General features: G+C 43.4%; 1 protein-coding gene across 1 annotated transcript in view; it reads right to left on the bottom strand.

The window, feature by feature from the left end:
• SMCHD1 (structural maintenance of chromosomes flexible hinge domain containing 1) overlaps nt 1-23,967 on the bottom strand; it is a 3,546,415-nt gene that overhangs the window by 1,868,586 nt on the left and 1,653,862 nt on the right. Inside the window, exon 23 of the mRNA XM_044065561.1 lies at nt 6,388-6,527. Coding sequence (XP_043921496.1) covers nt 6,388-6,527 — 140 coding nt within the window. The remainder of the gene's footprint in view (nt 1-6,387; nt 6,528-23,967) is intronic.

Raw genomic sequence — 23,967 nt, 5'->3', positions numbered from 1 at the left:
GCAAGAGAATAGTTTGGTTTAGAGCCACACTTGATATCACCTTTGGCATAAACGTAGGGTTAGTTCTTAAAGACACCCTGTCTTGGTGGAAAATGAGGAAAGGTTCCACACTGCCATTAGTGCCTGTAATTCTGAAACTGTTTGTGCTGATGGTATTGCCAGGAGCAGAGCAGTTTTCCAAGAGATATATTTTAATTCTGCTGTGTTAGTTGGCTCAAAAGGAGGTAGTTATTTTTTCCAAAACAAAGTTGAGGTCCCAAGTTGGAGTAGGTGCTCTACGGGGCGGTCTTATGTTTTTAGACCCTCTGAGGTACTGTTTTAGCAAAGGATTAGAAAAAATTGGTGAATCCGTGTTATAATGAGCAGAGATTGCAGAGGCGTGGATCTTGATGGATGAAAAGGAGAGGCCTTTGTCCAGCATCTTAGTTAAATATTGTAGTATCTGAGGAATGTTTGGGATAAGAGTGTCAAGGCTGTGAGCCTGGTTCTAGGCACAGAATCTCTTCCATTTATCCAAATAGGCTTTCCTGGTACTAGGCCTTCTGGACTCCAGAATGACATCCATAACAGCTTTGGAGAGAGTCATTGCTTGTTTGACTAAGGAATCTTCCATGCAGCTAGGTTTAAGGTCTTTTGCTGGCTGCGAAGTATTTGATTGTTGTGCTGAGTCAGCAGATGTGGGACTTGAGGCAAAATCCAGGGTGGTCCTTGTGCTAAGTTCTTTAAGATTGGGTACCAGTGCTGGCGTGGCCAGTCTGCTGCAATCAGGATCATGTTTGTCTCTTCTTGCCTGGCTTTTATGAGTACCTTTGGAAGGAGAGGTAATGGTGGGAAAGCGTATACTTGTAGTTTTTTCCAGCTGAATGAGAGGGCATCCACTTTCCATGCTTGTGGATGGCAACTCCTTGTGCAGAATTTCTGTAGCTGGCAGTTCATTGGGGATGCAAACAGATCCATGTCCAGGCTCCACCATTTCTGTGTTATCATTCTGAATATTTATGGATTCAATTCCATCCATGATGTTTCTGCTCAAGTCGTCTGCCAGTGTGCTTTTCTCTCCTGGCAGAAATTGTGCTTGCAGATGAACTTGATAGTTTAGAGCTGTGTTCCACAAGGTCATGGCTTGTCTGCAGAGGGGGTAGGAGTGAGTGCTCCCTTGTTTGTTTATGTACCACATAATTGTGGTGTTGTCCGTCTTTAGCAGTAGTTGTCCTGGATGCAGCAGGTCCTTGAAAGCTGTAAGGGCATTTTGTACAGCTAGCATCTCTTTTTGATTGATGTGAAGATGCCTTTGTTCTGCGGGCCACTTGCCCTGAATACATTTTCCTGCCATGTGTGCTCCCCAGGCGTAATCCAATGCATCTGTTGTCAGTGTTTGCCTGGCTGTGGGTTGAGTAAAAGGCTGTCCCTTGTTGAGGTGACAAGCTTGAGCCCACCATCGAAACTCCTGTTCAAGGCAAGGAATTACTGGTATAATTTTGACAGTGTTGAGACCATACACTCTTTAGGTACCATTGTAGTTTCCTCATATGCATTCTGGCATATGGAATTAGTAGTATGCAAGATGCCATGTAACCCAAGGCCTGCAGAATTTTTCTTGCAGGGAGTTGGGTCTTTGTTGCCATGAATTGAAAGTACTGAGCCAGTTGTCCTTGCTTGTCTAGCGTGAGATAAGCCATCTGGGCCGTTGTGTTCAAGCTGGCACCCAGGAATATTATCTCTTGTGAGGGCACTAGTTTTGATTTCTTTTCATTTACTGTGTACCCCAGGCAACCTAATAACTTTTTTACAGTTTACAAATGCCAGATGCTTTAGAAGAATGTCCTTGCTCTCTGCTTGAATCAGGCAGTCGTCCAGGTACGGATAAATTTGAATTCCTTTCTGTCTGCAAAATGCAATTACTGGTGCCAAGCACTTTGTGAAGACCCTGGGCGCAGTAGAAAAGCCAAAGGGCAGTGCAGAGAATTGATAGTGCATTGAACCAGCTATGAATCTGAGGTATCTTCTGCAGTTTTGTCTGATAGGGACATGCAGGTATGCCTTCTTGAGGTCCAAGGTCACGAGCCAAGCTTTCTTGCCCAGCATGGGAAGAAGCTGTTGTAGTGTCAACATTTTGAATTTCGGAACATCCAGGTAAGTGTTTAGAGAAGAAAGATCCAGAATGGGCCTCCAGGCTTTGCCCTTTCTGGGAACCAGAAAGAGTCTTGAGTAAAATCCTTGTCCTTGCTCCTGTGGTGGTACCTTTTGAATAGCTCTCATGTCCATGAGTGCTGTAATTTGTTTTTGAGCCTCTGCCCATTGATTTGGTGACAGATTTGGCATTCCTTTTAACCTTGGCAGAATGTGAAAGTGAAACCTGTAACCTTGAGATAACAATATTGAGAACCCATTTGTCTTTGGTGATCATATGCCAATTGTGATAGAAAAGTGCCAGTTTTCCTCCCAAGGGGGCTGCCAAGAGACAGCTGTTTGGCAGCTGTAGTGGGAAGTCATTGGGGCTGCTTTTTATATGGTTAGGGCCTGTCTTCCCCTTCTTTCTGGCCTGATGCACCCCATTGCCGAGGCCTGTAAGAACCTTGTGGTTGACCTCTACCTCTTGGACGTCTGTATCTTTCCCTTTGAGGTCTGTCTGTAACTGGAAAGGACCAATTCTTTGTTGGCTAATTTCTGCTAAATCGAGGAGGCTGAACCTGTAAGAAATCCTTCACTGTTTGCATAGATTTTGGCTTATCCTCCATTTTCTTTAATGCCTCTTCTGCCTCAACTCCAAATAACACATCCTGCTGCAAAGGTGCATCCAATAATTTTGCTTTAACATGATCTGGTAACTTATGTTCTTTTAACCAAGCATGTCTTCTAATGACAGAGCCTGTAACTCCTGCTCTACAGGAGGCCTCTAAAGAATCAAAACCACACTGCAAAGTATGTTTTCCCACTTGTTCAGCTGCATGCAATAGATCCTGCATTTCTTTAAAATTAAGAGGATCTGAATCTGGAAGCATTTTTTGTTTCAACTGAGACATCAAAAATTGCTGAAATTTTGCATGTGAAACTGGCAATTTAAGGCTGTCATTGCTAAAGTTGCAGACATATATACTTTCTTTCCCCATCTGTCTAATGCTCTGGAATCTCTGTCAGAGGGAACTGGATTCTTTGCTGATGAGGCCTTAACCCCCTTTGGGTCCCTGAGAAATAGTTTCAGGGTCAGCAACAGGGCTTTTATACAGAAATTTGTGTGAGTCAGGGAACTCTGTAGTATCTGTCAGGTTTAACTGGGGCTGGAGGGAAGGAATCAGGATTTAAGCTGGATTCAGTAAACACATCATCCACAATATCTAACACTGGCGGAATAGCAAGGGGTCTGTGTTGAGGCAATAAAAGTAAGTCTCTGAGCCTTTTCTTGGATTCTGAGTAATCCTAGACTTCCCAATGGAAATGCTCCCTCATGGTATGTAAGGTTTCCCCAAAGGAGTAGTCCTCAGGCGGACAGGCTGATGGAATTGATTCCTCAGCCTCAGAATCCTCATAAGGGGGTAAAAATATCCTAGGTCTGAGGATGAATCTGAAGAAATAGACACCTGGTCGGATGAGTCATAGTCTGCATCCTGTCTAGGCCTTTTATCAGGAGGGGGATGTGACCCCCTGATCAGAGTGATTAGGTCTTCGGCCATTTTGAGCATTTGTTTCTTGGGCATGGAGTCCTGTCCTGGAGAATGCTGTATTTGTTTCATTTTTAAAGGAGGCTTAGACTTAGCAGAGGGTTTAATGCTTAACTGAGTAGGTCTGAAAACACCCTCTGAAGCTGCGGGTTGCTCAGCTACTCCGGATCCCTCTGAAGGGTTAGTTTCGGAAGGCTGAAAAACTTGTGCCTCCGAAGTCCCAGCCATCTCCACGTGGGAGTCGGAGGCAGCCTGTGGTTATGCAGAAGCGGTCGTCAGGGGCTGCAAAGGCACCTCGCTGAAAACCGGCGACTGGCCTAGAAGAGGCTTTGTCAGTTTTGGGCCTCGGATACCTGTCCTTGTCTTTGTGCTTTTTATGTATTCTGGTCGTCGGAAGTTCCGACGACATGGTGTAATTGAATTTTCTGCCAAAATAATGTCAGGCAAAATCAAACTGTCGTTTAATAGTGTGCTTGTTAAACCTAGCACAAAACCGACAACCAGTGACGTCGTGGTCTGGGCCTAGGCATGGGATACAATAGGAATGGAAATCCTTATTAGGTATTTGCTTCCCACAAGAACTACAGTTATTAACTTTTACTGACATCGGTCTGAGGCAAGAAAAAGTTTCCCCAACGGGGTACTTAGCTTTGTAGAAGACTTTGGTTCTGGATTCGGAATGAAAATCTCAGGAGTCGTCCGACTAGCACTTGCGAACTGCTTTTGCTTCGGGCACCGCGTGGCAAGAAAGACTGAAGAAAATGGTGTCAGCTGCATCTTATATACCCCTGTCGCACTGACGTCAGGGAAGAGGCGACAGCAACCGACGCCGGACCAAGACTTTGGAACTCAGGCCGACTGGGAAACCGCCTGACAGCAGAATAACCCAAGTGTAATGACTGCAGCAGTGTAACACGATGAACATCAGCTTATTTCTCTCTCTCCCAGTGTGATAACAGAAACTCAGCAAAAAGGCCAAAATTTCAGTAACTGGCTAGTAAGTGCACTGTCTGGATGCCAGGAAAAAAGAAATACAGAACACCTGAAAAAATTAGCTACAAAAAGTGAGGAAGTAACACTGACTGGGGAGAGTTTTGCAGCTGTTCAGCAAAAAGCAATGCAACCTTCAGACATGACTTCCAGTAAGAAGATATAAAACAAGTGCATACAGACCTGGTTAAAATAAACAAACACTGATGGAGTGTATCAGCACAAACAACAAAAGTATGGAAAAAATGGAAGAAGCTTTAAACAGATATTCAGATGAGATGATAAAGCTGCAAAAATCAGAGATCAAATAAAGAAAAGGCTGGTTGAATATGAGACTGCTCAGGAAGAGATGTTTCAAAAAATAATAGAATTTGAGGATAGAGCATGTAGGAAAAACTTGAGATTTTCAGCTGTATCAGAGAAGCTGGAATAAACAGACTGCATTACTTTTAGGAAAGCACAAATAAACAACTGGACTGGTATTCCATATGAGTTGTTGTTAATTGAGAGGGCCATATCATGTGTATGCTCCAAACCTGGCTATAAGAAAGCATCCTAGACCTTTATTAGTAAAAACAAAGTACTAAATGTGGGCGCATCCTCCCTTTGCCCATATGGGCTTTCACCAGGTGGTCTAATTTCCTGCCACATCCAAACTAGGTGCAGCAGATGGAATTGCAGTCTTATAAACTGTCCACAGGTGTGCATGTTGGGCGAATATGCATATATTGATGCTTATACTGCAATAGGTCTGTGCCCCATTTCAGGATTAGATTCTATGCCTCACATATTAACTGGTAGATAGGCTTACTTCCACTTAATATCTGCACTACATTAAAGAGGTCACTCAGAATGACGGAATGAATACAGTCAGACCAGAAGACATAAGTACAGGGCATTATAATTAAACTAGGAACAAAGCATCAGGTACTTCAGCATACAAAAGACCATTTACAATGGAAAGTGTGTGCATATGTTGGGAGTAACAGTAGAGATGAAACATGAAAACAGTAAGCAATGACAACAGTTTGTACATGAGAATGGAGAAAGCAAACTGTTAGTGTACATACTGAAACACAAAAAAAGACAAAGAAAGAGAGCTGAGAGATGGCTAAACTAGTACAGAGGGTGCAGTAATCACATTTACTCAATCATATACATGATGCTTCAAGAATCATCAGGCTTGAGAGGACAACATGAAATAAACACAAATGATGACAGAGCACTGATGTCTCCTTTAGAACACACAGTAAGTACACCTGACTAAGCATTAAAGAAAATGCAATTATTTAATAAGATAGTTTCATAGTTACACACTAAGCTAACAACCACTAAGGCCTTTATAATCCTAGCCATGTAATCCAACCCAATTGTGTCTTTGTGTTATGGGCATTTATTAGGTGGGGTATATATCAACTGGGAAGCTCCTAGAGGTTATGTGGGAGGGGGTATGTTAGTTTGGACATTACTGTTTGCCTATGTCCATCAGCGACAGAGACCAGACCCGGGGTGAATTTCCAATTTCCAATCCATTTGTCAAGGTCATGCTTAACTAGGGTTAGGAATGGACACTGCTTCATATTATTCCACTATGCGTGCATATAAATGTAGTCAACAATCTCATTTTTAATTCACATAAAACTTTTCCTTTAACCTAATTAATCTTAACAGAAAAGTGACAATGTTTGGTATGAAAAGGAGACTCAGGTCAGGTTTCTCTCCAAATATATTGGCTTACCTTGCAATGTACTGTCAGTTTTGGTTGAGTTGTAATATTTCCAGACTCATCCAGCACCTCCACCTGGAAAGAAATAGCAGTTCCATTTTCTATCTTTAACTCAGCAGAATCTGGCTTCACTCTAAGTTCATGAGGAGGACCTATAAAATCAAAGTAAGGGCACGTTTACAGAATGAAGAGCTGACTTACCAAAACTGTGATTTCAGTACTGGTTCACTGCAAACCATCAGATAAGTATATGTTTATTAAAGGAAGGGCAAGTTTCTCACTGTAATCACAGCAAAAGTTACATACTTCACATATTTCTTTAACAATCTTTCCTTTTTTTTTTACATTTTAAACAGTTAACTATGAGACTTCATTATGTTGTTGAAATTATGCCTTTTTTGAAAATATTTTTGTTGAATTTCATAGTTAAGAATCAGTCACATTAGAATGCAAAATTGAAATAAAACAGCAGTCTATAAGGCATGACATTTAATGCAAAAGATTTAGAATGAATTTCTTAAACGCATGCTCTGTGCCTTGTTTCAGGCATACAGAACAGTTACGTACAGCACATAAAAGTTCATGTGCAAATAGTTTTACCACCACTTCTTTTTAGCTGTAATTATGCTCTCATTATGTAAAGTTGACTTTATCATAAAATAGAGTTTAATTTAGTTAATTTAGTGGAACTATGCTAATTAAATAAAGCAAACTTGTGTTTGTATTTACTGTAGGCTCAACAGCTGTCCAATTACTTCCTAGCTCCGTGACGTGACTTTGGACATACAGTCTGACATTCTGTAGTAGTAAGTGTTTTCTGTAGTCTGTTACAACAGATTTTAACATACAAATGCAACACAGACAATAAATTACTAAATAAATTCAGTTATATTCAAGTAGCAAATTAGAACATAATAAGTTTCGTTGTAAAATGCATAATGCTTTTTATTATCCCATGGTAGACGACTGTTAGTGTTACATCGATGTTACTATACTGAATGACAATTATATATATATTACAATGCATCTTACTCTGTTCTAGTTTGTTTTTACTTTAATATAACTGCTTTTATTTCATGATTTGTCTGACTGATTTACTGTGCTGTATTTATATGTTGAAATCGGCTATAAACTACAGAAAAAGTACAGTTGTGTACACTTACCATAAATGTAGATGTTTGAGTGTATTCACTGTTGCAGTCATTACACTTGGGTTATCTGCCTGCAGGTAGCCTTCAGCAGGCCTGAATATCAAAGTCTTGGATGCTGTCTCTTCTTCCATGACATCAGGTCGTCAGGGGTATAAAACATGCAGCCAACACCATTACATCAGTTTTTCTTGCCCAGATGTCAGGTGCCCCCATAATGGAAAGCAATTATATGTTAGATTACATCTCCAACAAAAAAACAAACACACCAGAAAGCTGAAATACACTAGACAAGAAGAAAAGTTTAGCCAAGAGAAGTCAGGGGACTGGAGGGAGGGTAACCAGGACTGCAACAGTGAATACACTTGAACATCTACATTTATGGTAAGTGTACACAACTGTACTATGTTCTTTGTGTTTCACTGTTGCAGTCATTACATTTGGGTTGATTCCCAAAACTAAGGAAGGGAGGAGGAAGTTAGAGAGCATTAGGAGCAGCTATTAAGCCCTGCAAAACTGCAGTGGCAAAATCGGCTCTAGATTTAGAAAAAATAGGCATGTGGTAATGCTTGGTGAAGGTATGTACAGAGCTCCAGGTAGCAGCTTATAGGATTGTCCCTGGTAGGGACACCTCTGAGAAAGGCTGTAGAGGTAGATGCAGCCCTGGTGAAATGTGATCTTATCCCCTGTGGGGTAGGTTTTCCATGGTATTTATAGCAGAAATGAATGCAATGGGCTATCCACTTAGAAATGGTTTGCTTTGAAATTGCCTTCCCCTCTGCCCCTGCAGCAAGGCCAACTAGCAGCTGTTCAGATTTTCTGAGAGGCTTAGTCCTGTCCAAATAAAATCTAAGTTATCTGTGCACATACAGAGAGTGCAGCATTCGTTCTCCTTTGTTTTGTGGATTTGGGAAAAAAGTAGGCAAATTAATGGACTGATTAAGGGCCACACTAGAGACTACCTTGGGCATAAAGGAAGGACTGGTCCTGAGGGACACCCTGTCTGCATGGACACTCTTCTTACTGAAGTGATGGCTAGAAGGAAGGCTGTTTTCCAAGAAAGGAATTTCAACTCTGCAGTTGCAGCTGGCTCAAAAGGAGGTAGAGTGAGCTTTTCCAATAGAAAGTTAAGATCCCAAGCTGGAGTAGGGGCTCTCCTGGGAGGTCTTAAATTTTTGGTCCCTCTGAGGAATTGCTTTAGCAAGGGGTGAGAAAAGAGAGGTGGTTCAGTATTATAATGTGCTGAAATGGCAGAAGCATGAATTTTAAATGACGAGAAGGAAAGGCCCTTGTGGAACATCTCTGTTAAGTGCTGAAGAATATGCTGTAAGCTGGGCACCGCTGTGCCCATCCCATGAGTCTGGCTCTAGGAACAGTATCTTTTCCACTTTTCAGCATAGGATTTTCTAGTACTAGGCCTCCTTGCCTCCAGAATGACGTCTGGCACCTGCTTACTAAGGGATGCTATTGGAGAGCTCAAGGATTAGCCAGGCTGCAAGGTTCAGGGCTTGAAGCTGAGGGTGCAAAATCTGGCCCTCCTGCTGGGACAGAAGGGAAGGGGTCTGAAGCAGGTGTCATGGTTCCAGCAGTGACATACTGCGCAACAGGAGGTATCAGTGCTTGCGTGGCCAGTCTGGTGCAGTCAGTATTGTCCTTGGTTTGTCCTGTTTGATCTTAAGCAAAACGTTCGAGAGGAGAGGCAGAGGGGGAAAGGCATAAACTGAGAGGCTTTCCCAGGTGAAGGACAGGGCATCCACTTTCCAAGCTTGACTGTGGAAAGTCCTTGTGCAGAATTTGTCCAATTGGTAGTTCTGAGGGGAGGCAAACAGGTCTATCTCTGGATTCCCCCCATTTGTTTCTCAAAAGGTTGAATATCTTTGGTTCCAGTTTCCACTCGTGTGGGTCCATGAGATTTCTGTGTAGGTCGTCTGCCAGTGAATTTAGCTTGCCTGGCAGGAACGGAGCTTGTAGGTGAACTTGGTAGCTCAAGGCTGTGCTCCACAGAGCCATGGCTAGTCTGCAGAGAGGGTACGAGTGGGTTCCCCCCTGCTTATGTACCACATAACAGTGGTGTTTGTCTGTCTTTACCAATAATTGTCCTGGAAGAATGTGATCCTTGAAGGCTGTCAGGGAATTCTGTACAGCTAACATTTCAGTTTGATTGATATGCAGGTGCATTTGACTCTGGTTCCATTTGCCCTGAATGCGCTGCCCTGCCAAGTGAGCCCCCCATGCATAGTCTGATGCGTCTGTTGTTAGGGTTTGGCAGCAGGGGGTAGAGTGAATGGGAGCCCCTTGTTATGGCAACATGCCTCTGCCCAAAAAAAGAACCATGTCTTTATACAAGGAATGATAGGAATCATTGTTTCCAGGTCCTGAGAATGTTGACACCATAGGCTTTTTAGATACCATTGTAGTTTCCTCATATGCAGTCTTGCATATGGAATTAGTAGAATGCAACAGGCCATGAACCCCAGGGCTTGCAGGATTATCCTTGCAGATAGCTGGGTCTTTATGGCCAGTAGTCTGAAGTAAGCTGTCAAACTTGTTTATCTGGCGTGAGGTAAGCCATCTGGGAAGTTGTGTTCAAGCTTGCTCCCAGGAATACAATTTGTTGGCAGGGTACCAGATGAGACTTCTTTTCATTTATGGTGTACCCCAGCGAGGTTAGAAGCTTCTTTACAAATGCCAAATGTTTTAATAGCATGTCCTGGTTTTCTGCCTGAATTAGACAATCGTCCAAGTATGGGTATAGTTGAATGTTTCTCTGCCTGAAAAATGCAATGGCTGGAACTAGACACTTTGTGAATACCCTGGATGCAGTAGATAAGCCAAAGGGAAGTGCAGAGAACTGATAGTGCATGGAGCCTGCTCTGAAGCATAGGTATTTCCTGCAAGATTCTCTTATTGGAATGTGCAGGTAAGCTTCCTTTAAATCTAAGTTTGCCAACCAGGCATCTTTGCCTAGCATAGGGAGCAGCTGTTGAAGTGTTAGCATTTTGAACTTTGGGATTACCAGAAAGGTGTTTAGAATAGAGAAGTCCAGGATAGGACACCAGGAGCTGTCTTTTCTGGGTACCGGAAGAGTCTTGAGTAAAAACCTTGTCCTCTTTCTTCTACAGCCCTGATACTTAGAAGAGAGAGAACCTGCTGTTGAGCCTTTGCCCACTGATTCGGGGGTAGGTCTGGCCAACCGTTTGGGGTTGGTAAGGTGCGGAAGTGGAATCTGTATCTTTGGGAGAGTATATTTAAAACCCATTTGTCCTGGTTAATGAGTTCCCAGTTTTTTTTTTGCATGCAGGGCAATCTTTCCCCCTAAGGGAGCAGGCAGTTGAGCATGGCTTGGAAGGTTTAAGGTTAAGTCATTGTGATATTTTTCCATAGGGGGTGTCTTGCTACTTCCAGCTTTGGAAGCGGGAGCCCCCCACTGCTTAAGCCTATGCATTCCTTGAGACTGTAGCGTAGGTGGTCTGCTGCTCCTGGGTTTGAACTGAGAAGGCCTGGAAGAGACTGGAAAGGACCAATTCTTAGAAGGCCAATGCCTACTAAATCTGGGAGGCTGTACTTGCAGGAAATCTTTAACAGTTTGCATAGATTTAGCTTTTTCCTCCATCTTTTTAAGAACTTCTTTTGCTTTGTTGCCAAACAGGCGGTCTTGGTTTAAGGGAGCTTCAAGTAATTTAGCTTTAACATGATCTGGCAAGGTTTGCTCCTTAAGCCAAGCATGCCTTCTAAGTGCAGACCCAGTGACAGCAGCCCTGCAAGATGCTCCTAAAGAATCAAAACCACATTGCAAAGTATGTTTTCCAACCTGTTCAGCAGAATGCATTAAATCCTGGGATTCCTTATTTTCAGCACAGTCAGGAATCATCATCATTTTCTGCTTAAGCAATCCGATAATATGTTGTTGATACTTTAACATATGAAACTGATAGTTTAAGGCCCTAATGGCCAAGGTTGCAGAAGTGTAAACCTTTTTACCCCATCTATCCAGCAGCCTGGAGTCTCTATCAGAAGGGGTAGGATTTTTGGCAGTAGAAGCCTTAATGCCCTTGGGTCCCTGTGAAATAGTCTCTGGATCCGCAATAGGGTTTTTAAAAAAGAACTTGTGAGAATCAGGAACCCTGTAATATCTGTCGGGTTTTCTGGGAGCAGGAGGCAAAGAGTCAGGGGCCAAACTAGATTCCGAAAAAGCATCATCAACAATGTCTAGTACAAGAGGTATAGCTAAAGGCATATGTTGAGGCAGGAGTAAGAAATCCCCAAGCCTCTTTTTTTGAATCAGAAAAATCCTGGCTTTCCCAGTGGAAATGCTCCCTTTGAGAATGCAAGGTTTCACCAAAAGAAAAATCCTCTGGAGGGGAAGCAGAGGGAATAGAGTCCTCTGCATCAGAATCCTCATAAGTAGACAAGGGTAAACCCAGATCATCAGAAGAATCAGAAAAATCAGAATCCTGGTCAGAAGATTCATAAACAAATTCAGTTCTAGGTCTCTTAGAAGAGGATGGTTGGCTTCTCCGATTAAAGTTACAAGGTCTTCAGCCATTCTTATCATTTGTTTTTTTAGGCATAGAGGCCTGAGCATGCGGCCTGGGCGTCGGTTTTCTAGGCATGGTTCGAGGTTTAGGCCTTAAAGAAGAAGGAGGCGTCTGTTTAATATGCAAGTCCGTAGGCCTAAATACACCCTCAGAAGCCGGTGCCTGCACAGCAGCTCCGGACCCATCCACGGTAGAGACATCTGCAGGTTCCACAGTTGAAGAATCTCGCGGCATACCAGACTCAGAATGGGTCTCAGTAGAGGCCTGCGAATCAGAAGTAGTGGGTATCAGAGGCTGTGAAAGCGCCTCACTGAGTACCAGCGAACTGGCGACTGGCTTACGAGAACAGTCATCGGCAGCTTTGGACCTAGGTGGCCTGTCTCTGTCTTTATCTTTGCGTTTTTTCAGAATTTCAGTAGTCTGATGGCTTACCAATGACATTTCTGGATAATTAAACTAAGAACCGAAATATTCCGAGGCGAAAATATACCGATGATGGGTAGTGCACTGATTAAATAAGGCACAAAACCGACAGCAAGTTACGTTGTGATCAGGGCCTAGGCAAGGAATACAGTACGAATTAAAATCTTTGAGAGGTATTTGCTTTCCACAAGAAATGCAATTATTAACTTTTACTGACATCAGTAAGGAGCAAGAAAACGTTTCCCCAACGGAGTACTTAGCTTTAGTTGAAGACTTCGGTTCTGAAACTCGAAAACAAAAATTTCAGGAGTCGGCCGACCGGCACTTGCGAACTGCTTCTGCTTCGGGCACTGTACGGCAAGAAAGACTGGTGTAATGGGGTCGGCTGCATGTTTTATACCCCTGACGACCTGACATCATTGAAGAAGGGACAGCAACCGACACAGGACCCAAAACTTTGCTAATCAGGTCGACTGAGGGCTACTGCAAGCAGATAACCCAAAAGTGATCAATGCAACAGTGAAACACGAAGAACATCTCTGTTTTGAGGCAACCGACTGTGTCTAGACAAGCCTCTATAAACTCCAAGATTTGAACTAGTTGAAGTTGTAACTTGGCCAGACTGATAGTAATTCCCAGAGTGCGAGATAGTTGGAACAAGAAGCCTGGTCAGTGCAGTAAGGAGCCAGAAAGATGCCTGGTCAGTGTGGTAAGGAAACACTCTGAATCTGAGCAGTCTTAGATGAGCTGCTGCCACTGCCATACATTTGGTGAACACCCTGTGGTCTGTGGTGAGACCAAAGGGCTGGGCTCTGAACTGGTAATGACTGGCTCCCGGCCAGAAGCATAGATATCTTTGAGTGCACCTGTTCATTTTGATGTGATAGTAAGTGTCTTGAAGACTGATAGAGCACATCCAGTTGTCCTTCTGTAGGAAAGGCAGAAATGACTGAAATGTGACCATCCTGAATTTGGAATTCTTTACAAACTTGTTCGGATAACAGATCCAAAATGGGCTCCAAGTCTCCTGTTTTTTTGGCACTAAAAAAAACCTTGAGTAAATTCTAGATCCTTTTTGTTCTGCGGGATCCTCCTAGATGATTCTTTTGCTCACCAGATTTTGAATCTCTAGAGCTGCTAGGTCCCCCTGATTGGGGAGAATGTCAGGGAGACATTTCCTTTCGCTTTTGGGGAACTTGTAAAAAGGGAATGAAATTTCTCTGGATATGATCCTTTACACCCATGAAATATTTGTGATGGCTTTAAGGTGCAAGGATGAGCGCCCCCAGACTGCTTCCAGAGAGGGGCAGTCAGGCAACCTTTGAGGAGTGCTGAAAGGATCTAAAAAAATCTTGAGACCCTTGATTTTGTGGACCCCCTCTGCCACATGGGCGGAATCTTCTGCTGCAGCTATTCCCACCTCTGCTTCTGGGGGAAACGTTTCCATGTGACTCTTGGAAAGGTCCTTGAGATTTCTGGAACCACAACTTTTTACCATCACATTGATTCCCAGAAACGGGCCTCTGCAGGGTAGAGAAGTGGATTCCCATGTCTTTCCATCTTTCTCACTTTGGGAAAGTGCTCTAACTACTGGGACAAAGAATATCCATTAAAAGCAGCACTGATGAATGATGCCTTGAAGCACTCCACATAATCAACTGACCACATCCAGGCATGTATCCTAATGCTTATACCTGAACCAGCAGACTGTGAAGAACCTTCAGCTGCATGGCAAGATTAACCTCATGGATGCATTAGTAATGGACTGCAGGGTGGCCAGTCATGAGGAAAAAGATTTTTGTTCCTCTGTGGACATGGACCCAGGGTTAGAGTTAGAAGGTTCCTTAACAAATTCCCTCTGTAACCTAGTGAAATGTACCAGGTAATTCAGCGACCATAAGGCAAAGGTCACTGAAGCATACACTAACTTCCTAAATCTGTCCAATGCCCTGGACTCCCTATTAGGGGAATGGACAGTGGAGCTCTGTTCAGCCAGTTCTTTTTTAGTGTCTGCCGCAACAACTGTGCATTCTACAGGGATTCCCTTGGTCCAGTGTCATCTGTCAGAGGGGGTGCAAGAATCTTTGGTTCTATGGAGTCCCGTTCCTTCCATGTCTTGCATGAGACAAGGTCTATACCTCATCCGTAGGTGGGATAACCCAAGATGTGGATGGTCCAGACCTGAAGGCTTCCAAGAACACAAGAATCCTCCTGGGAAAGGGTTTGGGAGGACCAAACACCTTTCTGGCTAAGATCTCTAAGATGTCTCCAAACTAGACATCCTCAGGTAAAGATCTAGGGGACCCTTCCCCTTCATCAAAATTGGTGTCTTCTGTGAAGAATTCCTGTGGGGAATCCAACTGCCTCCTCTTGCATGATCTCTTTCTTGCAAGGAACCTCTTTCTTCAGTGGGATGCTCTGGCCATACTTAGAAAAAACTGAGCAAAAGACTTGGTACACAGACTACAGCTTAACTATTTGAAAGAGTGCATCAAGACAGGCTTTTTTCTTCTGTAAATAGTTTAAGGGTTATAGGGGTTGAAGGAAATCACTTATTTTGTGTTGAATGTTATGAGAGAGTGGTGATGTACTATAAAATAATTAAACAGCGGGGGGGGGGGGGGATAAAGGAATGCTACTAGTAGTTAAAAAAAAAAAATGCAAAGGTAAGCTATACTATAGGGCTGGACCAAGTGTACAAAGGCTTATAAAACAGGATCCATATTAAGTACTACATGACATTTGGACCAGCCACCAGGATATGATAAATGTGCACCATGCATGAGGACTGCACAATATCTAAACAGTATTAATAAGTGCCCCAAGAAATTTTAAGAGAAATCAGACTGATTCTGCATATGGCATGGCCAGGTTAAATACTGTACTTAAAGAGCATTATTCAAGAAACTGGACTGGCTGGAAACTCAGCTAACAAATCATAATTGCTTCCTTTATAGATTTGTACATAGCTTTGTAAATATTGACAGTATTGGGGAATTCTCTGTAGTGAAGCCGTTATTGCACTTGGTTTGCATAAAATATTCCCAGTTTCAATGTCAAAGATGATTTTTGCTGCATGGTAAATAAATGTTTGCATTCTGTTATCTTCTGAACTACAAACAAATTGTAATTTCAGGTTATGGACCGGTATTGTTGCATAACTTCTGGAAGCAAGTGATTAAGGAGTTCCACCCATCTGGGGATAACAAAAGTGCACCAAGCATGAGGTGTGTACCAGAATGGAAGGACGTGAAAACAAAGACGTAGAACTTGAAAAAGAAGGAAAAACGGAGCAACTCCCTAAATCAGTTTCCCTCTTTCATCACACTTTTTTTTTACAGGACCTCATCAGCAAATCATCTAAAAACAATCTCTCTACGAGAATTCCACATTTTAAACTTCAGCTTTATCATCCTCAAGTAGATTTTGTGTAAGCAACTAAGCAAAGCTTCTCATAACAGTTCCAGTAGTAGCTGCTCTGGAAGACTCTTCACCTGAACTGTACGCACACTTCAAGGAGTGCTTAGTCACTTGAGAGACAGAATCAATAAGAGCATCATGGGAGATTTTTTTCTTCAGAAAAGGAAAAAGTATTTATAATGTTCCTCATATTCTCAAGTGATGCAAGCTTTGACATTTAAGAATCCTAAACATAAGTGTGACATAAGAATACACTCTCACAGCCCCCTCCCCCCAAAATAAAATCTATCAATGGCTAAACAATTGAAGAGGAAGAGATTGGCATATACAAGATATTCAGCAGCAGCAGGATTTATTAAAGACATCATTGCAGGGTCAGATCTTGAATTAGAAAATAAAAATTTGTAAGACTGAGGAACTTTATACACTCTTTCTGCTTTCTTCAGTGCAGCAGGTTGGCTGCCAGGAAACCTATAGACTGCAACAAAATCATCCTACAATGTTGGAAGAACAGGAGAACAGGGGTTGGTTCAGGAAATTCCAGTTATAATTTTTATTTACTTACCTATCTATTCTTTGTTGATTAGGTTAGTCTCACACAGGGTTGCCAGATTTGCAGCCAGCCAGGTAGAGACCAAAAAAGAAAAAAAAAAAAAAAAGGTCTTTAATGCGGAACAGAGTTCCACATTAAAGAACAGTAGCTCTGCACTAAGCACAGAGCTTCTCGTGTTTAATGCGGAACATTGCAGTTCTGCATTCAACAGAAGTAGCTCAGTGTTTAGCGATTTTTGATTAGCCCGTATACCGGCATACGGGCCAATTAAAAATGGTTACACACGGAGCTACTTCTGTTTAATGCGGAACACAAGAAGCTCCGTGTTTAGCGATTTTTGATTGGCCTGTATGCCAGATATACGGGCCAATCAAAAAAAAAAAAAACAAAGCGGAGGCTGGCCAGGATTTAAACCAGTAGGGCGGGACTCGGGATCAGGCTGCTGATCTCAGGACAGTCCCGCCCAAATAGGGATGTTTGGCAACCCTGGTCTCACACTAGCCTTGTGGCCTCTTTTCAGGGCAGATCTGAGGTGGTATTTATTACTACTACATCAAATTTGGACAGGGCACTGGGGAAACTTCTCATTCTTTTTGATAGGCAACAAAGGATCTTTTACATCTACCTAAGTTGCCACATACTCAAGCAGATGGGGCCTTGGTTTAACATCTCATCCAAAGGATGACATGCTCAGGAATGCACTGACCTACCTGCACTGCAGTTCTGTGGATTAGAAAAGAAGGCTGGCAAATGAATGGACTGATAAAGCGCCACAATGGATACTACCTTGGGCATGAAAGAGGGACTGGTCCTGAGGGACACTTTGTTTGCATGAAAGCTGATGAAAGGCTCCACTGCCATAAGGGCCTGTAATTCAGATACCCTTCTTGCTGAAGTGATTGCTAAAAAGGAAAGCTGTTTTCCAAGAAAGGAATTTTAACTCTGCAGTTGCAGCTGGCTCAAAAGGAGGAAGAGTGAGTTTTTCCAATACAAAATTAAGGTCCCAGGCTAGAGTTGGGGTTCTCCTGGATGGTCTTAAGTTTTTGGGCCCTCTGAGGAACTGCTTGAGCAGTGGGTGAGAAAAGAGGGGTGGTTCTGTGTTGTAATGAGCTGAAATGGCTGCGGCGTGAATTCTGATGGAGGGAAAGGAAAGGCCCTTGTGAAGCATCTTAGTTAAGTATTGAAGAATCAGAAGTAAGTTGGGCGCTGTTGTGGCCATCCCTTGAGTTTGGTTCCAGGCACAGAATCTTTTCCATTTTTCAGCATAAGTTCTTTCTAGTACTAGGCCTCCTTGCCTCCAAAATGATATACAACACTTGTTTACTGAGGGATGGTAACGGACAGATTAGGTAATTAGCCAGGCTGCCAAGTTCAGGGTTTGAAGCTGGGGGTGCAGAATCTGGCTCTCCTGCTGAGCCAGCAGGGTAGGGGTTTGAGGTAGGTGCCATGGGGCCAGCTGTGACACACTACACAAGAGGGGGTACCACTGCTGGCGTGGCCAGTCTGGTACAATCAGTATCATCCTTGATTTGTCCTGTTTGATCTTTAGTAGCACTTTGGAGAGGACAGGCAGATGAGGAAAGGCATAAACTGATAGATTTTTCCAGCTGAAGGACAGACAAAGCATCCACTTTCCAAGCTTGTTTGTGGGGAGTCCTTGTGCAGAATTGTTCCAATTGGTAGTTCTGGGGGGAGCCAAATAGTTCTATATCTGGGATCCCCCATTTGTTCATCAACAAGTTGAAAATCTTTGGTTCCAGTTTCCACTCATGTGGGTCCATCAGATTTCTGCTTAGTTCGTCTGCCAATGTATTTAGTTTTCTTGGCAGGAATTGAGCCTGTAGATGCACTTGGTAGCTCAAGACTGTGTTCCACAGAGCCATGGCTAGCCTGCAGAGGCAGTAAGAATGGTACTCCTGCTTATGTACCACATAACAGTGGTGGTGTCCGTCTTTACCATTAATTGTCCTGGAAGAATGTGGTCCTTGAAGGTTGTCAGAGCATTCTGTACAGCTAACATTTCTTTTTGATTGATATGCAGGTGCATTTGACTTGGGTTCCATTTGCCCTGAATGCACTTCCCTGCCAGTGAGCCCCCCATGCATAGTCTGATGCGTCTGTTAGGGTTAGTGCGGCCGGGGGTAGAGTGAATGGTAGTCCCTTGTTTTGGTGGCAGGCCTCTGCCCACCAAAGGAATTCTAACAGTAGGCAAGGTATGATAGGAATCATTGCTTCTAGATCCTGAGAATGTTGACACCATAGGCTTTTTAGATACCATTGTAGTTTCCTCATATGCAGTCTTGCATATGGAATTAGTACAATGCACGAGGTCATGAACCCCAAGGTTTGCAATATTTGCCTTGCAGATAGCAGGGTTTTGTGGCCACTAGTTTGAAGTAAGTTGTCAAATGAATTTGTTTCTCTGGCGTGAGGAAAGCCATCTGGGAAGTTGTGTTCAAGCTTGCTCCCAGGAATATGATTTGTTGACAGGGTACCAGATGTGATTTCTTTTTGTTTATGGTGTACCCTAGACAAGTCAACACCTTTTGTACAAATGTCAGATGATTCAGAAGTATGTCATGGCTTTCTGCCTGAATTAGACAATTGTCCAGGTATGGGTATATTTGAATATTTCTTTGCCTGCAAAATGCAATGACCGGAGCTAGGCACTTTGTGAATACCCTGGGTGAGGTAGATAAGCCAAAGGGCAGTGCAGAGAACTGATGGTGCATGCAGCCTGCTTTGAAGTGTAGGTATTTTCTGCAAGATTCCCTGACTGGGATGTGCAGGTAGGTTTCCTTTAAATCCAGTGTTGCCAACCAGGCATCTTTGCCTATCATGGGAAGCAACTGGTGAAGAGTTAGCATCTTGAATTTTGGAATCACCAAAAAGGTGTTTAGAATAGACAGGTCCAGGATTGGATGCCATGAGTTGTCTTTTTTGGGTACCAGGAAAAGTCTTGAGTAGAAACCTTGTCCCTTTACCTCTTCTGGAACAGTCTGAATAGCCTTTAATCTTGAGAGAGAGCACTTGCTTTTGAGCCTCTGACCACTGATTTGGGGGTAGATCTGGCCAACCGTTTGGGGTTGGTAGCATGTGGAAGTGAAATCTGTATCATTGGGAAACTATGTTTAAAACCCATTTGTCCTGAGTTCCAAGTTTTTTGTTTGCAAAGCAATCTTTCCCCCTAAAGGAGCAATCAGTTGAGAAGTGCTTGGAAGTTTTAGTGTTAAGTCATTGCGACAGCTTACCTTAGGGGGGAGTCTTACTACTCCCTGATTTGGAAGTGCCCCCCCCCCCACTCCTTAGTCCTGTGCGTACCTTGGGACTGAAGCCTGGGTGTTCTGCTGGTTCTGGGTTTGAATTGAGAAGGCCTGGGAGAGGCAGGAAAGGACCAATTTTTTGAGGGTCAATGCCTACTAAATTTAGGAGGCTGCACTTGTAAGAAATCTTAACAGTTTGCATAGATTTAGCTTTTTCCTCCTCTTTTTAAGAACTACTTCTGCTTTGTCGCCAAACAGGTGGTCCTGATTTAAGGAAACATCCGGCAATTTAGTTTTAACATGATCTGGCAAAGATTGCTCCTTAAGCGAAGTATGCCTTCTAAGTACATCTGGCGTGAGGTAAGCCATCTGGGAAGTTGTGTTCAAGCTTGCTCCCAGGAATACAATTTGTTGGCAGGGTACCAGATGAGACTTCTTTTCATTTATGGCGTACCCCAGCGAGGTTAGAAGCTTCTTTACAAATGCCAAATGTTTTAATAGCATGTCCTGGTTTTCTGCCTGAATTAGACAATCGTCCAAGTATGGGTATAGTTGAATGTTTCTCTGCCTGAAAAATGCAATGGCTGGAACTAGACACTTTGTGAATACCCTGGATGCAGTAGATAAGCCAAAGGGAAGTGCAGAGAACTGATAGTGCATGGAGCCTGCTCTGAAGCATAGGCATTTCCTGCAAGATTCTCTTATTGGAATGTGCAGGTAAGCTTCCTTTAAGTCTAAGTTTGCCAACCAGGCATCTTTGCCTAGCATAGGGAGCAGCTGTTGAAGTGTTAGCATTTTGAACTTTGGGATTACCAAAAAGGTGTTTAGAATAGAGAAGTCCAGAATAGGACACCAAGAGCTGTCTTTTCTGGGTACCGGAAGAGTCTTGAGTAAAAACCTTGTCCTCTTTCTTCTGCAGCCCTGATACTTAGAAGAGAGAGAACCTGCTGTTGAGCCTTTGCCCACTGAATCGGGGGTAGGTCTGGCCAACCGTTTGGGGTTGGTAAGGTGCGGAAGTGGAATCTGTATCTTTGGGAGACTATATTTAAAACCCATTTGTCCTGGGTAATGAGTTCCCAGTTTTTTTTGCATGCAGGGCAATCTTTCCCCCTAAGGGAGCAGGCAGTTGAGCATGTCTTGGAAGGTTTAAGGTTAAGTCACTGTGATATTTTTCCATAGGGGGTGTCTTGCTACTTCCAGCTTTGGAAGCAGGAGCCCCCCACTGCTTAAGCCTATGCATTCCTTGAGACTGTAGCGTAGGTGGTCTGCTGCTCCTGGGTTTGAACTGAGATGGCCTGGAAGAGACTGGAAAGGACCAATTCTTAGAAGGCCAATGCCTACTAAACCTGGGAGGCTGTACTTGCAGGAAATCTTTAACAGTTTGCATAGATTTAGCTTTTTCCTCCATCTTTTTAAGAACTTCTTTTGCTTTGTTGCCAAACAGGTGGTCTTGGTTTAAGGGAGCATCAAGTAATTTAGCTTTAACATGATCTGGCAAGGTTTGCTCCTTAAGCCAAGCATGCCTTCTAAGTGCAGACCCAGTGACAGCAGCCCTGCAAGATGCTCCTAAAGAATCAAAACCACATTGCAAAGTATGTTTTCCAACCTGTTCAGCAGAATGCATTAAATCCTGGGATTCCTTATTTTCAGCACAGTCAGGAATCATCATCATTTTCTGCTTAAGCAATCCGATAATATGTTGTTGATACTTTAACATATGAAACTGATAGTTTAAGGCCCTAATGGCCAAGGTTGCAGAAGTGTAAACCTTTTTACCCCATCTATCCAGCAGCCTGGAGTCTCTATCAGAAGGGGTAGGATTTTTGGCAGTAGAAGCCTTAATGCCCTTGGGTCCCTGTGAAATAGTCTCTGGATCCGCAATAGGGTTTTTAAAAAAGAACTTGTGAGAATCAGGAACCCTGTAATATCTGTCGGGTTTTCTGGGAGCAGGAGGCAAAGAGTCAGGGGCCAAACTAGATTCCGAAAAGGCATCATCAACAATGTCTAGTACAAGAGGTACAGCTAAAGGCATATGTTAAGGCAGGAGTAAGAAACCCCAAGCCTCTTTTTTTGAATCAGAAAAATCCTGGCTTTCCCAGTGGAAATGCTCCCTTTGAGAATGCAAGGTTTCACCAAAAGAAAAATCCTCTGGAGGGGAAGCAGAGGGAATAGAGTCCTCTGCATCAGAATCCTCATAAGTAGACAAGGGTAAACCCAGATCATCAGAAGAATCAGAAAAATCAGAATCCTGGTCAGAAGATTCATAAACAAATTCAGTTCTAGGTCTCTTAGAATAGGATGGTTGGCTTCCCCGATTAAAGTTACAAGGTCTTCAGCCATTCTTATCATTTGTTTTTTTAGGCATAGAGGCCTGAGCATGCAGCCTGGGCGTCGGTTTTCTAGGCATGGATCGAGGTTTAGGCCTTAAAGAAGAAGGAGGCGTCTGTTTAATATGCAAGTCCATAGGCCTAAATACACCCTCAGAAGCCAGTGCCTGCACAGCGGCTCCGGACCCATCCACGGTAGAGACATCTGCAGGTTCCACAGTTGAAGAATCTCGCGGCATACCAGACTCAGAATGGGTCTCAGTAGAGGCCTGCGAATCAGAAGTAGTGGGTATCAGAGGCTGCGAAAGCGCCTCACTGAGTACCAGCGAACTGGCGACTGGCTTACGAGAACAGTCATCGGCAGCTTTGGACCTAGGTGGCCTGTCTCTGTCTTTATCTTTGCGTTTTTTCAGAATTTCAGTAGTCTGATGGCTTACCAATGACATTTCTGGATAATTAAACCAAGAACCGAAATATTCAGAGGCGAAAATATACCGATGATGGATAGTGCACTGATTAAATAAGGCACAAAACCGACAGCAAGGTACGTTGTGATCAGGGCCTAGGCAAGGAATACAGTACAAATTAAAATCTTTGAGAGGTATTTGCTTTCCACAAGAAATGCAATTATTAACTTTTACTGACATCAGTAAGGAGCAAGAAAATGTTTCCCCAACGGGTACTTAGCATTAGTTGAAGACTTCGGTTCTGAAACTCGAAAACGAAAATTTCAGGAGTCGGCCGACCGGCACTTGCAAACTGCTTCTGCTTCGGGCACTGTACGGCAAGAAAGACTGGTGTAATGGTGTCGGCTGCATGTTTTATACCCCTGACGACCTGACGTCATTGAAGAAGGGACAGCAACCGACACAGGACCCAAAACTTTGCTAATCAGGCCGACTGAGGGCTACTGCAAGCAGATAACCCAAAAGTGATCAATGCAACAGTGAAACACGAAGAACATCTCTGTTTTGAGGCAACTGACTGTGTCTAGACAAGCCTCTATAAACTCCAAGATTTGAACTAGTTGAAGTTGTAACTTGGCCAGACTGATAGTAATTTCCAGAGTGCGAGATAGTTGGAACAAGTAAGCCCTGGCTCTTTCCAGAAGATGCCTGGTCAGTGCAGTAAGGAGCCAGAAAGATGCCTGGTCAGTGTGGTAAGGAAACACTCTGAATCTGAGCAGTCTTAGATGAGCTGCTACCACTGCCATACATTTGGTGAACACCCTGTGGTCTGTGGTGAGACCAAAGGGCAGGGCTCTGAACTGGTAATGACTGGCTCCCGGCCAGAAGCATAGATATCTTTGAGTGCACCTGTTCATTTTGATGTGATAGTAAGTGTCTTGAAGATTGATAGAGCACATCCAGATGTCCTTCTGTAGGAAAGGCAGAATTGACTGAAATGTGACCATCCTGAATTTGGAATTCTTTACAAACTTGTTCGGATAACAGATCCAAAATGGGCTCCAAGTCTCCTGTTTCTTTGGCACTAAAAAAAACCTTGAGTAAATTCTAGATCCTTTTTGTTCTGCGGGATCCTCCTAGATGATTCTTTTGCTCACCAGATTTTGAATCTCTAGAGCTGCTAGGTCCCCCTGATTGGGGAGAATGTCAGGGAGACATTTCCTTTCGCTTTTGGGGAACTTGTAAAAAGGGAATGAAATTTCTCTGGATATGATCCTTTACACCCATGAAATATTTGTGATGGCTTTAAGGTGCAAGGATGAGTGCCCCCAGACTGCTTCCAGAGAGGGGCAGTCAGGCAACCTTTGAGGAGTGCTGAAAGGATCTAAAAAAATCTTGAGACCCTTGATTTTGTGGACCCCCTCTGCCACATGGGCGGAATCTTCAGCTGCAGCTATTCCCACCTCTGCTTCTGGGGGAAACGTTTCCATGTGACTCTTGGAAAGGTCCTTGA

The sequence above is a fragment of the Protopterus annectens genome, chromosome 3.part0, assembly GCF_019279795.1.
Source record: "Protopterus annectens isolate FY-2018-M chromosome 3.part0, PAN1.0, whole genome shotgun sequence".
Lineage (NCBI taxonomy): Eukaryota > Metazoa > Chordata > Ceratodontiformes > Protopteridae > Protopterus > Protopterus annectens.
Note: the sequence above shows the minus strand (reverse complement) of the source record. Positions and strands in the feature narration are given on the sequence as shown.